Source organism: Dreissena polymorpha, chromosome 11 (assembly GCF_020536995.1).
Source record: "Dreissena polymorpha isolate Duluth1 chromosome 11, UMN_Dpol_1.0, whole genome shotgun sequence".
NCBI lineage: Eukaryota > Metazoa > Mollusca > Bivalvia > Myida > Dreissenidae > Dreissena > Dreissena polymorpha.
Genome location: NC_068365.1, coordinates 53765871 through 53779533, shown reverse-complemented (window position 1 = coordinate 53779533; position 13663 = coordinate 53765871). Strand labels below are relative to the sequence as shown.

The 13663-nt window shown below is 37.2% G+C and overlaps 1 protein-coding gene across 6 annotated transcripts in view; it reads right to left on the bottom strand.

Annotated features, from left to right (window-relative positions):
- Positions 1-13663, bottom strand: part of LOC127851283 (uncharacterized) — a 91342-nt gene that overhangs the window by 33359 nt on the left and 44320 nt on the right. For 4 of the 6 annotated variants that reach the window (XM_052384971.1, XM_052384973.1, XM_052384975.1 and 1 more), the window contains exons 2-5: positions 7160-7330; positions 6119-6182; positions 4961-5122; positions 2740-2849 (exon numbers count right to left, since the gene is read on the bottom strand). In XM_052384971.1, coding sequence (XP_052240931.1) covers positions 2740-2849; positions 4961-5122; positions 6119-6182; positions 7160-7221 — 398 coding nt within the window. In that variant the 5' untranslated portion in view covers positions 7222-7330. Of the gene's footprint in view, positions 1-2739; positions 2850-4960; positions 5123-6118; positions 6183-7159; positions 7331-8859; positions 9219-13663 lie in introns of those variants that run through there. The other 2 variants (XM_052384970.1, XM_052384976.1) reach the window with 2 other exon arrangements.

Below are 13663 nucleotides of genomic sequence, written 5' to 3'. Positions count from 1 at the left end.
CAACGGCGTAATAATTACGGGTTGGAAACAGGGTCCTTCTCTGGATTGCTTGACCAACAACTCATAATTATCTTTCAAGTTAGCCATGATAATGACTGTTGGGAGTTCAAGGATAGAACAACATTCTGCAAATTTGTGACGGTTTATGTACACAAAAATATAACTCAATGCATTTTGGAATGTTGTTTGTAAAAACAATTAGTCTTTCGGCCTTTCAGCAGGCTGTGTATTAATTGCAGTTAAAGAGACAGGCTTTACTCAAGTGTTCATGGCTAACGACATTAGACACGCGTGGTCATTGACGCAATTAACAGATCAATTATCTACCGCACAGTATCGGGAGCAGCCGGGCGAAGCGGGACGGTGAAGTATCAAAGAAAAATTTCCCACATTTGCTGGGACAGTTATCCGCACTTCGAGATAAACCACAGTAGATACATGTAAAATCTGGACGCGGACAAAAAAAATTATATCAAGATATTGAATTAAACGAGATAACTAAAATCGAGATATGCCATGTTTATTTATATAAATAAAGAAGGAACAAGGGCTGTTTGTAAAACATACATGCCCCCCATATGGGCTGTCCGTTGTAGTGGAAGCCATTGTGTGAATACTATTTTTGTCACTGTGACCTTGACCTTTGACCTAGTGACCTGAAAATCAATAGGGGTCATCTGTGAGTCACGATCAATGTACCTATGAAGTGTCATGATCCTAGGCAAAAGCGTTCTTGAGTTATCATCCAAAAATCATTTTACTATTTCGGGTCACCGTGACCTTGACCTTTGACCTTGTGACCTCCAAATCAATAGGGGTCATCTGCGAGTCATGATCAATCTACCTATGAAATTTCATGATCCTAGGCGTATGCGTTCTTGAGTAATCATCCAAAAACCATTTTACTATTTCGGGTCACCAAGACCTTGACCTTTGACCTAGTGACCTCAAAATCAATAGGGGTCATCTGCGAGTCATTATCGATCTACCCATGAAGTTTCATGATCCTAGGCGTATGCCTTCTTGAGTTATCATCCGGAAACCATTTTACTATTTCGGGTCACCGTGACCTTGACCTTTGACCTAGTGACCTCAAAATCAATAGGGGTCATCTGCGAGTCATTATCAATCTACCCATGAAGTTTCATGATCCTAGGCGTATGCGTTCTTGAGTTATCATCCGGAAACCATTTTACTATTTCGGGTCACCGTGACCTTGACCTTTGACCTAGTGACCTCAAAATCAATAGGGGTCTTCTGCGAGTCATGATCAATCTACCCATGAAGTTTCATGATCCTAGGCGTATGCATTCTTGAGTTATCATCCGGAAACCATTTTACTATTTCGGGTCACAGTGACCTTGACCTTTGACCTAGTGACCTCAAAATCAATAGGGGTCATCTGCAAGTCATGATCAATGTACCTATGAAGTTTCATGATCCTAGCCCCAAGCGTTCTTGAGTTATCATCCGGAAACCACCTGGTGGACGGACCGACTGACCGACAGACCCACCGACCGACCGACATGTGCAAAGCAATATACCCCCTCTTCTTTGAAGGGGGGCATAAAAAAGTTGGGACATTGAGCTTACCTCGACATATCGAGAAAATCGAGATGTGCGATTCGAGATAACGAGAGTAGACTGTATTAAGCAAAAAAAGTCAAGTATTAAAACATTGCACATTCCCACTGGGACTTTTTATTTTCGAGTGTTCAGATCTTTAAATAACCTTTTTATTTCACATTTCAAGGTTTTGAAAACACATTTAGTAAAACTTAGAAACAAGCATTTATGTTTGAGGAAAAAGGCTGCATGAATGACAAATTCTAGTATATATATTCACACACTCTACACTATACAACAAGATATATATGTTGTGCAAACAAGATACTCCAACATAGAGCCACTTTGAATGTCTATATTTAATCCTGTTTTTAAATTCTTTCGCAGGAGAATTTGTATTCAGCTGCAAAATTTAAAGCTGTCACTAAAACAAAAGATTTGTAAATATTTAATCAACTTATGACAGATGATTTAAAAATGTTCAATTGCATTCAAAACTCACAAAGTGAAGTGGTTTGGATATGCACTTGCACAGGCATGGTTGGAAGTGTATTTATTTATTTGTTAAATGAATAAGCAGTGTTCTGAGAAAACTGGGCTTACTGCATGTGCGTAAAGTGTCGTCCCATATTAGACTGCACAGGCTAATCAGCGACAACACTTTCCACTTTTACGACATTTTTCGTTAAAATGAAGCCTCTTCTTAGCAAAAATCCAATTTTAGCGGAAAGTGTCGTCCCTGATTAGCCTGTGCAGTCAACTGATCAGCCTTGCAGACTGCACAGGCTAATCTGGGACGACACTTTAAGCACATGCATTATACCCAGTTTTCTCAGAACAAGGCTCTGTTACTCCATCAAACAATGTATTGGTCATTTTTTTATTTGCACACAACGTTGTTATGTTAGTCGTTTCATAATATTCCCTAAATGTTATATTGTGCATACAAAATAAATAATGTAATTTAAGCACACACAACTCAGGGCATAACCCATATTTTTACCATGTGAAACATTAAATACAAAACCTGTTTGTTTGAATAACGTTTGCTAATTTACTGTTTTTCAGTCAGACAGTTGTATATCTCTTTTTCTGCCAAAGTTTTGCTAATTTAAGTGGTTAATCAGTACAACCTTACTTGAAGCCATAAAACCCTAATAGAAGCCTCCTTACTCATGAATGGAATCATACTGCTCCATCTTGTGTCCAATGGTCAGCGTCCGCAACAGAACCTCCTCCCCCTCGGGGGAAAACACCCCCCCTGGTATACTGAGAAGGAATTTCTGAAAGAGAAAACAACATATACTGAGCAGGAATTCCTGAAAAGGAAAAAACACCCCCAGGCATACTGAGTAGGAATTCCTGAAAGGGAAAAAACAACCCCTGGCATACTGAGAAGGAATTTCTGAAAAGGAAAGGGACTCCCTCTGGCATACTGAGCAGGTATTTCTAAAAAGGAAAACACACCTCTTGTAATACTGAGGAAGGGATTTCACACCCCATTGATCATTTAGCAGGTATTTCAGACAGGAAAAACACCCCACCCCCTAGTGTACTGAGCCTCAATTGCTGAAAGGGAAACAAACCCTCTGGTGAAATGAGTATAACTTTAATCCTGCTTAGTTTTGCATTACCCAACATTGCCTTTACTTATGAGGTTTGTTTTTCTTATACAGCTGTAGCGTGTACAAGGCTACATCCCTTAGATTAATTATTTTAATTCATGAAGTATTCAAGTTTTCACCTAAAAAATGATCTTATTTCAACAGTTTTCATTCAATAGGAAAAAATCAAACACAATACCAAAACATTTTCCCAAAATGTTGTAAACAAGAGCTGTTTGTGAAACACAATGCCTCCTACTGCTCCGCTTTAAAGCCATATATTTGACCTTTGATCTTGAAGGATGACCTTGACCTTTCACCATTCAAAATGTGCAGCTCCATGAGATACACATGCATGCCAAAGATCGAGTTGCTATCTTGAATATTGCAAAAGTTATGAGCAAGGTTAGATTTTGGACACACACACAATGACAGACAGACACATACAATGACAGACAGGCCAAAAACAATATACCCCGATCATTCGATCCAGGGGCATAAAAAGGAGGCCTGCAGTTAACCAAACAGCTCCCCAGCCAGACCTTTTTGTGTCCATTTAGGGAAAAATGAAATTTTGGGAATGGGATTTTTTCCTACACTGATTTGGGAAGAACTAATTTAATTTAACTTTTCTATAATAGTTCAAATTATAAGAGCAAAATCCTCAAACAAAATAGATTACAAGTACAGTGAAAACTCGCTATTAAGACCACTTGTGGGACTTTTCAAAAGTGGTCTTAATAGCGAGGTGGTCTTAATTCTGAGTTTTCATGAATTTGATGGACATATAATTACAACAACGTAAATATTCACTGAACTGTTATCTGTTTGCATACAATATAACAGTCATCCGTTTATACATTGTATTTATACATTGTACAAAGATAGTATTTCAAGTTGTTCATTAAAGAAGTGTAAATACATGTATATGTACTTTTCATCAAGATCCTTGATGTTTACTTAACGAATGAGTCAATTGTCGTCTGCTTAGCATTTTGTCGAATAAAAGTCGAGATTTTCTGTTTAGAATAGCTTGAACCCGAGTCTTTCCAATGCCGAATAAATCGTCGTTGAGATTTCCCATCACTTGCGTCGATAAAATCAATCTTTTCTTTTAAACACAACTCTTTCCGTTTTCGCTTATCCATTTTGAATAACGATATGGTATAAAAGTCGGTTTTTATATCCATCACGAACAAAACCGTGTTACTCAAATATCCTAACTGTTAAATTATTCGCCGTAATAAATCTTTAAAGTGTGTATCAAACAACTACCAATTTACCCATCAAAGACTCAATAATAATAATAGCTAATTGTCAATCAATGGTTAAAAATTATAACAAGTGCCGAAAATCTAACACCTGTGTCGCAAATCGATGCCAAAAATCGTTGTCGTTAATTGTGGTTAATTGGGTCAGAATGGCTTCGTACACAAGCCCGATAGTACCACAACATCAGATCAAGTAAGGTGTGAAAATTACTGGTCGTTTGGCGGGTGTCAATTAAGAACAATATCGATAATTGGTACTGATAAAAGTGGTCGTAATAGCGGATTAGCGGGTTGGTCGGATTAGTGAGTGTAACGACCATTGAAATATAGAAGGAACAAATCGGGACTGAAAAATGGTGGTCGACTTAGCGAGTTGGTCGGAATACCGAGGTGGTCGTAAAGAGAGTTTTCACTGTATAGTAATATTATTTGATTTTTTTTTATAATTAATTTTTTGTTTATCATTTTGCACTGCCAATCTAGATTTGTCTGAAAAGGGCCTGCCAGTCCCCTACCTACCTTGACAACAGATGCCAGCGTGTAGAAGCTGTAGTTGGAGAAGATGACAGGCTTGCCCTCAGACAGCCTCTTCACAACGCGCCGGGTGTCGTTGGGGTTCCCTGGACGACGGAAGATGTCACGCGTGTTGAGACCTTCTCGTGCAACGTACACCAGTAGTTCCTGGAACACACAGACACCACAGCAAGTCAATTAAGAAATGGTATTCAAACAAGAATATCACATATATGAGCCTTGCTTTTGGAAAACTAGTTTAATGCAAGTGCATGAAGTGTCATCCTTGATTAGCCTGTCCAGTCCGCACAGGCTAATTAGGGGCGACACTTTCCGCTTTTATTAAATTGTTTGTTTACAGGGGGTTTCTTCTAAACAAAAATCATGTGTACGCATAAAGTGTCTGATTAGCCTGCGAGGACTGTATAATAGATTTGCGAAAATAACGACGCATGAAGGATTTATGAAAAAAAAAATATGTTTGTGAAAACAACATTTTATAGATTTGTGAAAAAAGGAAACGAAGTGAGAGAAATAAAACATGATGGAATTTGGACTTTCATAAACCATAATAGATTGACACTTCCTAATAGATCAGGCAGTATTCTATAAGTTTGCACTATAGCTGAAAAGGTTTTTATCCACCATGAGGATGGGGAGGTTACTTACCCCCATGGAAATGGGGAGGTTACTTACCACCATGGGGATGGGGAGGTTACTTACCACCATGGGGATTGGGAGGTTACTTACTACCATAGAGATGTTTAGGTACACTTTAGCTGACAATGTTACATAGCACCATGGGGATTGGTAGGTAAGCAATAGCAGACAAGCTTACTTACCACCATGGGGATAGGAAGGTACACTATAGCCGACAAGGTTACTTACCACCATGGGGATCAGAAGGTACTCTAAAGCCGACAAGGTTACTTACCACCATTGGCATGGGGAGGTACGCTATAGCCAACAAGGTTACTTACCACCATGGGGATGGGAAGGTACACTATAGCAGACAAGGTTACTTACCACCATGGGGATGGGAAGGTACACTATAGCTGACAAGGTTACTTACCACCATGGGGATGGGTAGGTACACTTTAGCCTAAAAGGTTACTTACCACCATTGAGATGAGTAGGAACACTATAGCTATTAAGGTTACTTACCACCATGGGGATTGGAAGGTAGCCATTCTTGAGGGCGTGGGACAAGGGGGCACCGAACTTTACTCTGAAATACAACACATGTCATCATGGCATGGTCAAAGAATTACTCTACAATCAATTGTTAAGGAAGGTGGCTTTGAGTTTAAAGAGATGGCTGTAAAATGTACAACTGGCATATGGTAACAAATTATCATTAATGATTATTTTATACTGAAAGTCTTAATAAACCAGCAACAAAATTAAAAGAAAGAATTCATAAATTATTTACAAGCTCATAGATATAATATTGAGCTAAATTGAATATTTTCAAGACACATCTGTTTCAATTTGAAATGTGTTCATAGGACAGGATTGTCACTGATAACTGGGACTGAGTGCTTATTCACATAACTTCCGGAAATTTCTAAAAAAAATAATACAAAAATTCAAATATTCTGCCATTTTGAGATTATCAGTCTTTTAACATTAGAAACTCTCCTGCAAGTAAATTTTCTCATCATTTTTATAAGCAGAATTAATCAGATTTTAGCTTAAAATTTTAATCTGACATTTTCACTTTAGTACAACCTAAGTACAGGTTTCCATTTGGAACTTTTTGAAAACCAGCCCCAGTCATATGTACATCTTGGTGTAGGACCCATGGACAAGAGAAACAATTCCCTACACCTTTCTTCAGGAGAAAAGGGGACGCTTAACCCTTTACCCCTTAGATAGGTATTTAGAAGCATTTGTAGTCCATTTGAAAGAAACATTCAATCAAATACCTTTCTTAATACATTCAAGTTTTAAAGGCTTTATTTCCAACCCTTAGATACTGATGAGCAGCAAACAGCATAAAACCTGAACAGACTGAGAGTTACTCGCAGGCTGTTCTGGTTTTATGCTGGTTGCAAAAGCCATTTTCACTTTGCTTCTTATGGGGGAAAGGGTTAATCCATGCATAAGACCATAAACCTACTAAAATAGTTAGCATAATTTATAATTTTTTTTAACTCATTATCTTGCTATTTTAACATGCATGTTTTTAGCTCTTGCACTCACTTTTGATGGCGCATGGCCTCTGTACTTCTATCGGAGACGCATCCAAACACATTGCGTAGCATGGTTACCAATGGTGGCGGCCTGCCCGCATTATCAAGCCTCTGGTCACCTGGAGGGCAAGCTCATCTAGGTCACTTGGAAGCTTGACAGTCAATCAGAGAAAAGGCCAACCTGGAAGTATTAATATGATTTTAAATTTTGTATGAGTTATCAATCTTCAAAAAGTGAAGTTCGCCATGGTGTAAGGGAAAAATTGTTCACCTAGTGATCGGGAGGTCACGGGTTCGATCCCCACTCGGAGAGCGTTTTCTAGATCTTATCCAAAGACACCAAGTAATGCTTAGAGGCCCAGGAAACTGATTCTTTAAGCCCAAGGTTTTTGATGCAATCAAGCTAAAATAAATAGTTTTAAACTTCAACAAGTGATATGGCTCAGAACACTTAAGACTTAAGTTGATTTGGCTCACCTTGAGAATGTTGTGATTGGGTGAGCTAAAAACACTCACAACAAATGTCCACACAAAGCCAACATAAATACACAGTCATCAGTAATATATTCATAAAATATTTATCCATTTTTTGCAGCCACCCAAACATGAAGTTTACTAATTCTAAACCCACATAAGTATGTTGTTCCAGCAAAACGCATTTCAAACCTCAGCAAGTGAAAAAAAGAAGATAAGATTGAGAGATACTGCTGCTGGTATCATGGAGTGCAGCAGACACAGAATTCCACTTGGCATGCTCTGTTGATCCAATTGTCCAGACAGGTTTTTGGTTCAGACACTAAATGCATCTGGTGTGCACCATTTTCATGCATAAATGACTTTTGTCTGCAAAGGTGCTTTTTTGCCCCGTTTACAATTGAAGTCATGCTTCATATTCAGACAAACAGATCAAAATCCTTTGGCTGGTGAAAATGTTTGAGAAAATAGGGGTCTAAAACTTCTTATTTGAACAAAAAAATATATACAAAAATATATTTGTTATTTTCCGAATAATGATCTAAAAGCTTTGATCACGTCTAAGTTGTCATGCAGAACTTAAAAATCATTTTTATGCAAAACAATAACAGCATGCATTTCTACAAAATGCTTGACTGACATAATTTTTTTAATAACTAAATGGTTAATGGCCTTTAATTGGTCAAAATACAATATGGTGCAGGCAAAATTTAAACAAATATCTCACAGCTGTAAACCTTGTGAGAATACTAAGTCACATATTTTATGAAATATTGTTTTACTTATTTATGTATACATTATTTTTATTTATTTTATTTTTTTCGGGCAGGACCTGGTTGGCTGGGTGAAAAACTAGTTTTCGCTCTGCTTTTTAAATAAAGCAAACCTGACAGTAACCCTTCCCCTCTCATAGGCAAAGTGAAAATGGCATAAAACAGCATAAAACCAGAACAGCCTGTAAGTAACTCATAGTCTGTTCAGGTTTTATGCTGTTTGCTGCTCATCAGTATCTAAGGGTTGGAAATGAAGCCTTTAAAACATAAATCTATTAAGAAAGTTTTTAATTTAATTTAACTTTCTAAGGGACTATAAACGTGTCAAAATATGTATCTAAGTGGTAAAGAGTTAACTCTTCAACATCAAGTATACTAATACATTACATCCTGTATGTGTTTTCTGACATGTACAAATGAAAGGTCTATTTGTGAAGTAATCATACTAATTTAATTAGTGTACCTTTTAAGTTTGAAAAAACATGTAGATTATTTGGTTGTACCTCAACCTGGAAGATTTATCCAGTTCACATAAACTAGAACAAATTTAGCCATGCCCTGTGAAAAGGGGTTTAATGCATGTGCGTAAAGTGTCGTCCTACATTAGCCTGTGAAGTCCGAACAGGCTAATCAGGGAAGACACTTTTCACCTAAACTGGATTTTTGCTAACTAGAGACTTTCTTTAAAGGAAAAAAATCTTAAAAGAAAGTTTCGTCTGTGACGACACTTTCCCCACATGAATTAAACCTCCTTTTCACAGGGCACGGCCCAATTATTACTGAAAAATTTAAATCACACTTCCAATTGAATGCACATTGTTCTACACTTTATCTTTCATAAAAAACCTGCGCTCAGTTGAACTATAAATCATCAAAAACAGTCGGGCTTTTCACTCAAAGAAGTTATAATCTTCCAAAACAAACATTGAAGATATGAACTCAATAAGTGGTAAATGTTATCTCCACCAAAAATCTGCCTATATTCACCATGTAGAGTTTGAAAACATTATGTTTCTGTGGCTATAACAATATATACATCAGTGTGAATATCGCGTGTGTTTTCGTCCACTTATAATAGCATTATTATGAACCACGCTCAGCGAAAACTGGGACTAAGGCATGTGCCTAAAGTGGTGTCCCAGATTGGCCTGTGTAGTCTGCACAGGCTTAGCTGAGACAATACTTTCCCCTTTTCTTAATTTTTTTGTTGAAAGGGAGTTTCTTCTTAGCAAAAACCCAGTTAACGCAGGAAGTGATTCCCTGATTAGAATGTGCAGACTGCACAGGCTAATCTGGGACACGTACAACATGCATAAAGCCTGGTTTTCTCAGAGCAGAACAGGCTGCCCAGCATTGTTATTTTAGCACATAAGTTAACGGGACATCTTCAATGAGAAAATAAAGCAACGATTGACTTTGATGATGACTTTTTATGCATTTTTTTATGTCTTGAAGTTTGACTAATATTTGCTCAAATGCATTGATAAGTTTTGTCATTTTAGATCATTATAATATAATTTTTGAACAAAAGTTTTCTGTTATATTATAATTCATTATCAAATATATCACATGTGATTTCAGATATATTTAACTTCCCATTTCATACAGTAAAGAATAGTAATACAACCTACTTACTGCTTGTAAAATATGACGTGCATGCCGTTAATTGGAACAAGTAACTTAGCTTAATTTCCTCATTAACTTCTCATAAACACAGTAGAAACTGCCAGTACTTGTCTACGGCATAGTCAAAGTGGGTTCACAACCAAGGCTTCTATCCTTGGCAATTACTCGAATTAAACTGAGGCAGTTCTGCTTACTGAAGAAGGTAAGTAACTTACAAATAATAGCTAGAATATGCCGGCTAATTAAAAAAATCATCAAAAATCATACTTGAATGAACTATTGCAACTTCTGGGCCTTTCATGGCAGTATTATCAAAGGCGAGTGATTAACACAGGGCTTATGAACAGTCGGTGCAATAATGAGTTGTGCATACAGATTTGTAAAAGAAATTTCCCAAACCGCGAGAAATTCTCAGCCATTTAGTGCAGCTCGCACTCCACTGTGCAGCCTCTTTTCTTGGCTATTATCCACTACTGGGGCGATGTTGAAACAATTAGCAGTGTGGTAGGTGGTCGTGCACACATCAAGAAGGCATCCAGCAGAAGAGCCGACATGTGCGCCGCAATGGGCCATTAAAGCACTGAGTCATGGGTTCGAATGCTCCAAGGTGCCATTGTCCCTTACGACCCACACAGTCACACATTCAAGGTTTCCATACAGCTTTTGTCTTGTCTTGTCTATTGATCTATAATTGAACAGCATTCTGGGAAAACAGGACTAAACGCATTTCACTAAATTGTTGTCCATGGTTAGCCTATGCTGACTGCAGGCTAACACTTTCTGCTTTTATGGAATGCATTAGGCCCTGTTTTTACATGTCAAGGCTAATATATACCTGTGCTTGTGAGACCAATTTGAGCTATAGAACCCACACATGATCGATACTGTAACAAAATATATTGTCATATTTGTATTGCCAGCATGAGTTCCCTCCCTATCCCAGTTCTGTTGTACCAACCCACCCATTAACACAGCCCTAACTTTCAGTATTTTCTACTGGACAGGTTACATGACAGATACCTGAGTAGAATCATGTTTTTTTAACAATAAAACTGGTTTGTTGATGATAGCTGTCTATAACTGTTCAGGATACTAAGCGTAGTAAATATCATTGCAGAAATTCCATTAATAGTATATGAAACAGGCTTTTTGTGCACGGTGTATCTCTAATATATAGCTATATTACAATGAGCGGGGACTCAGAGATTTCCAAGTCAGTCCCAGGAGAGATAGATCTATTCTTTCAATGCATCGCTATTCTGCAAGTATTAACAATACAATATGCATATTAAACACAATGTCCAACAGCATGTGGAGGTTTCGGTCATTGTCATGTCGTGGAGCCCAATATCTTTATGATTAATTGATTACTAATGATCAATAAACTGCTACTTAATGATGCCAATATGCAGCTCTATTCCAGCTTTCGATGTCATAATGACCCATAATGATGCAATATTCTACATGAATGAACTGGAAACTAGAGCTGTCGCAGTTATGAAAAATACTCGCACACACACCATGTGGTAATATTAAGAGCAGGTGGGGGTTAGTATGTTATTTATATTCTAAGTTAAGAAAGCATAACTAGCATAACTTATGAAATGTTTTATGTTGGAAAATTGAAAGCCCCCCTCCCCCACCCCACAGGAATGTTTTTAAGGAACATAGTGCATGAAAATGTTATCCCAATCATAGTCTAAATTTGATAAATTATGAACTGACTGTCTGACCACTTATAATGGAAGAACATAAAATTATGATTAGTGGTATAGTTTATCAGCCAGTTACTATAGAGAATACCCTGTGTTACAGCAATAGTTTACATATGAGTCGTGGTCTGGGAAAATTTGGCTTAATGCATGTGCGTAAAGTGTGAGTCTTTCAAGATTACCATGTTCAGCCCACACAGGCTTAAATCAGGGACGTTTGGCTTTTATGGAATTTTTCGCTTCAAGGGAGTCTCTTTTTAACAAAAATCAAGTCATCAGTGTCCGTTTTGATTTGGAAAATTTGCGGTGTTTGACTAAAACTGGTTAATTAATGTTGTTGTTACTCTGCAAAAAAAGCTTTAAAATTGAGAATAATAGTGTTTTCAGTATTATATTTATGGTTGATTTTGAACAAAAAGAACCACTGGTCATGCAGAAAGTGTTGTTCCTAATTAGCCAGTGCAAACTTTACAGGCTTATCCGAGACAACACTTTAAGCACAAGACTTAAGAGCTAGGCATCTATATCATTGGTCATTGCATTCACCTGTTGACCTTCAGATTTGGGTACTGCAATATAGAATAATATTTTAAATAACTGTTTTTTCACATTACCATATCAGACTGTTGCCAAATTTATCAAATAATTATATTATTTTGTCCTCAGCTCTGTCCAGTCTATTCACATCACTTCCACCCCAATAAAAACCTCATCACAGTAATGACTGAGTATTGGAGAAGAAAAGTAAGTCAAGAGAGATTAGGCTACATGCCACACTAATTTAGCAGGAATTCCCATAACAAACTTAATGCATAATTACCCTGGGCCTGACCTTTTAAATCAGACAATTATGACAATTATACGAACAATTCACATGCAACAATATTCATACATGGAATGCAATTTATTTGACACACTGAAACATAATGCCTGATAATAAGGAATATTCATTTGAAATAAAACATTACACTTGAACTTCCTACATAATACATTGCAGCTTTCTTCTACAAGCAATATAACATGCCAAGAAACTCTTATAACTTCCTAACATTACATGTTTATATGATCAGATAGAATTGTTTCACACTTACAGGCATATCAGGGGCGACACCTCCCACTTATATGGAACTTTTAGTGTAAAGGCAGTCTCCTCAAAAAGAAAATGAAGTCTACGCTGACAGTGTCGACCCAGATTAGCTCACATGGACTTCATATAAGGAACACTACAAATTCCTTTCCTAATAACTGTGTCATAGTACTTCAACAAATTTCCAAATTGCGAAGTCTTGCCCTTTGACAAAAATTGGCAAGTTTATGAGTCTGATAATGGTGGCCTATTATCTTATTAGCCAATTGCTCTAATTATATGAAAACAGACCTGAAGCCATTATAACACACTTAATGGAACATAAAAACCAATTGCTACACAAACATTCAGCTGAAAGAAAAGAAAACTGTGAGCAAAGTTATCTACCAGTAGACACAAAATTTTGTGCAGTATACTATCAGAAAAGACCCGCAATGAACAGATTGGGATCAATGTAGACTAGCACTTGCCATGTCAGTGTCACAGAGCTTATAATTGCCACAAAAATAGAACATCAAGCCATAGACTAAAACCGGGTCTCTTCTATAACATTCTTTAATATGGATTAAAAAGTAACTGCTGCCTATGCACAATTTATATTGAATTCAGTTAAATTGTACAATTGAATTGGTAGCATTCAATACTGTGATCTGTTTTCTAATTCCAAGCAAATCTTCACCTAAAAGAACCAACAACGATAAAAAACAACGTGCTTTCCAACAAAATAGCATATCAAATTGATAATCATCTGATCTTTTGTTTCCACTAGCCTAATCCACTCCAGGCTTCAGCAATCAGCAACACAATTACTAGAGATCCATACTGCTCCAGACTTCTATATA